We start from the raw sequence: 2,949 nt of genomic DNA, 5'->3' as shown, positions 1-2,949 counted from the left end.
GGCGGGCGGAATGAAGTGCGGAGAGGACAGGGGTGTGGGGTGATTGAGGATGATGATTTGGATCGGAGTGGCCGGAGGGAGGGGGGGGGTGAATTAAGTAATATCACATTGAAGCCATAATAAGACAATGGAGTTAAACTCACCTTCACACTGCTTGCCGTCTCCCTTGTATCCCGGCTTGCAGATGCAGTTGAAGGATTTGGGGGTATTCTGGCAGAGAGCATCAATGTGACAGTCATCCGTGCCTTCAGAGCACTCATCGGCATCTAGAGAAATGACACAAGGGACAACTGTAAACCACTGGTCTCCAAGGACTCATCAATAAGACTAAGTCTACAAAATAGCGATGATTTTGGTGAGAGGTGAATGGGTTTTGTACAACCTCAATCGAATGTTTTAATCCCGCTCTCTCAGGGAAAGCCCAGTCCTCTTGGCCAAATGCAGCTCCGTCCAGATATATACAGGCTGGAAATATTTATTTTATGATGGCAAACGTCCAAAATGTAGAACTCCTCATATAAGACAATAAACTGTCAGGGAGTAACATAGTGGATGGAGGGTGAGGTTTCTTAACTCTATAAAACTCTATAAAAGATACCGGTAACACTAAAGAGGCCAAAACCAATAATCATTTACATTAATCAAATACCAATAGCCGAGAGGTACACTAGTGTATCAGGGCTTAGTGGATGCCTCTGGAATACTGAGTGGCTATAGGGAACCCTATTGATCAAGTCATTGTTAGAGAGTCACATCTGGGGATGAATCCAGGGGCCTTAATTCACACAGACAGACAGCGAAAGAGAGCAAGAGAGAGAGAGAGAGAGAGAGAGAGAGAGAGAGAGAGAGAGAGAGAGAGAGAGAGAGAGAGAAAGAAAGACCACAAGTGTAAGAGAGAAAGTTGAACCTCTCCAAACTTCTGTTCTCTTCCTCTCTCTAGCGATGTATCTATCTTGAGCTGAGAAGCAGCTACCCTGTCTCCTGTCTTGCCCCTCATGAATAGCCCATATTGGGAGCCGTAAATACAGCGTTTATTTCTCTGCGGGGTTAAGCCCTGCTGCCTGACCCCCGCCCAGCTCAACAAAATGCAATAAATAAACAATAAATGTCATCACAATAAATATTTTTTATCAAGCGGATGACTGATTTATTTTTTCCCATGTGAGCGCCAGTAGAAATGAAAAATAAAGTGATAGGAGTAGGCAGCGGAATATAGCCTGTAAAACCTGGACTAGATAGTTCAACTGCCGGTTCTCACTGAGTTGTTGACAGTGAATAGATATATATATATGTAAGACAGGAAACTGTTATTGCAGGTTCACCATGGGACTATTATTATGAAATACCGTTGACTAATGTAAAATAAAGCCCTCTCCCGTGCTTCAGTGGCCGTCCCAATATTGACTTCTCGCCAATCCATAGTTGGAGGGAGACAAGGCGCGCCGCTTTCCGCTGAAAGGTCGTCGATAAACAGGTTGGGACAGACTCCTCCAGGGACCGTGAAGGCCACCTTCCCAACCCATGTCCACATGGACACCACTGGGCAGGCAACTGATCCGGAAAAGATGCTATGTATCAGCTCATAGAAGGGATTCGTTCAAGCAGATGGGTGAAAAGATGCTTAGTCATACATATTTGTATTCGCACATTAACCAGTCCTGGACCTACCTCGCAGATTGATCTACGACTGGTAAAACATGCAGGTAGATCAGATCTCAGTCGATGGACCTAATTTCTTGTAGACTTTTTTTTTACATTCAGAAATGGCAATTGAATATGGCGAAACAAATAATCAACTTCAAATAGTGTTTAGAGTAATATTGTCAATGCAAACTGGACTAACACGCCCTATTTTTATTGTCAGTCCAAAATGAGTAAATATGGTTCAGCTCTGCAAGGCCAAATGTAAACGTGTTTGCAGCCTGAGTTATTTCGCGCGCATATCACATCACCCATTCAAAGCCTTTTATAATTGCTAGATTTGGCATCAAATTGATATATTTCGTTCAATGTTTTTCGTGCAATATCGGTGTTTAGCTACTTCTCCTTTCCATACTGTTCAAATGTTGCTAGCCCAAATGATCCATCCTCAACCAAGTGTTTCTCAAAGGAACATGTTCTCTCAACTGTCTCAACTGTTATCTCAGTCCAACAAATACTCTTCAATTAAAATGAATATAATCTACGTTAGCCTAGGCATTAAAGAAATCCACTACGCTTCACCTATTCTACGCTGTCATGCGCTGGTTTTAACTTTTCAATAAAACATGAACAGGGAAAATAGACAGCACTATCTTAAAAAAATATGTGTCAAAATGATATAAGACAGAAAGGGATAGAATGAGAGCTCCTTACCTGCGAGTCCAACATCCCCCGTCACCTCACAAGTATTAATGAGGACGAAAAACAAACATACTTCCCAGGAAAAACAAGCACTTCCCATGGTAAAAGGCGGTGATTGAATGCAGTTGTTTGGTTGTGTGTTTCTTTGATAAGAGAACCGTTTTGGTACTGGCAGAGGCAGTAGAAGAGGACAGCGAGACCAGCGGAGCCGCTCTCTGATTGGCTTGCACGCATTTGAAGAGCGGATTGGAGGTGTAGAGGGAGAGAGAGAGAGAGAGAGAGAGAGAGAGAGAGGGAAATTGGTTGCTTTGGTTCAATTGATTACTCACTGCCTGAGACCGTGACCAACACAGAAAATCATCAAACTTGATCAATAAATGTTTTCAGATATTTCTCACCAGCGCGGGGCCAAATTGTCACCAGAGGTCTCAATTGCCTATAATGGAACTCATGAATCATGATGATGTAGGCCTATAAATAAGGTTATACATATTCAAGTTACAATCGTGGTGAATAATATTGAGAAAAAAGAGCTCAGGTATACCTATGTTTTTATGTTTTTCAGATTAATTGTCCCGCAGGCGCTTATTTCAATAGGCTACATTC

At 42.5% G+C, this 2,949-nt stretch overlaps 1 protein-coding gene across 10 annotated transcripts in view; it reads right to left on the bottom strand.

Moving 5' to 3' along the window:
• scube1 (signal peptide, CUB domain, EGF-like 1) overlaps positions 1-2,521 on the bottom strand; it is a 143,765-nt gene extending 141,244 nt beyond the window's left edge. For 5 of the 10 annotated variants that reach the window (XR_005036127.1, XM_036944605.1, XM_036944606.1 and 2 more), the window contains exons 1-2: positions 2,356-2,521; positions 144-266 (exon numbers count right to left, since the gene is read on the bottom strand). Coding sequence is in view for 9 of the 10 variants with exons in the window: in XM_036944605.1 (XP_036800500.1) it covers positions 144-266; positions 2,356-2,443 (211 nt within the window). In the remaining variant the exon portion in view is untranslated. The remainder of the gene's footprint in view (positions 1-143; positions 267-2,355) is intronic. The other 5 variants (XM_036944607.1, XM_036944608.1, XM_036944610.1 and 2 more) reach the window with 1 other exon arrangement.
• Positions 2,522-2,949: the final 428 nt, after the last annotated feature.

This window comes from Oncorhynchus mykiss, chromosome 15 (assembly GCF_013265735.2).
Source record: "Oncorhynchus mykiss isolate Arlee chromosome 15, USDA_OmykA_1.1, whole genome shotgun sequence".
In the NCBI taxonomy this organism is placed as follows: domain Eukaryota; kingdom Metazoa; phylum Chordata; class Actinopteri; order Salmoniformes; family Salmonidae; genus Oncorhynchus; species Oncorhynchus mykiss.
The sequence above is the reverse complement of the archived record's forward strand: the minus strand, read 5'-3'. Positions and strand labels throughout refer to the sequence as shown.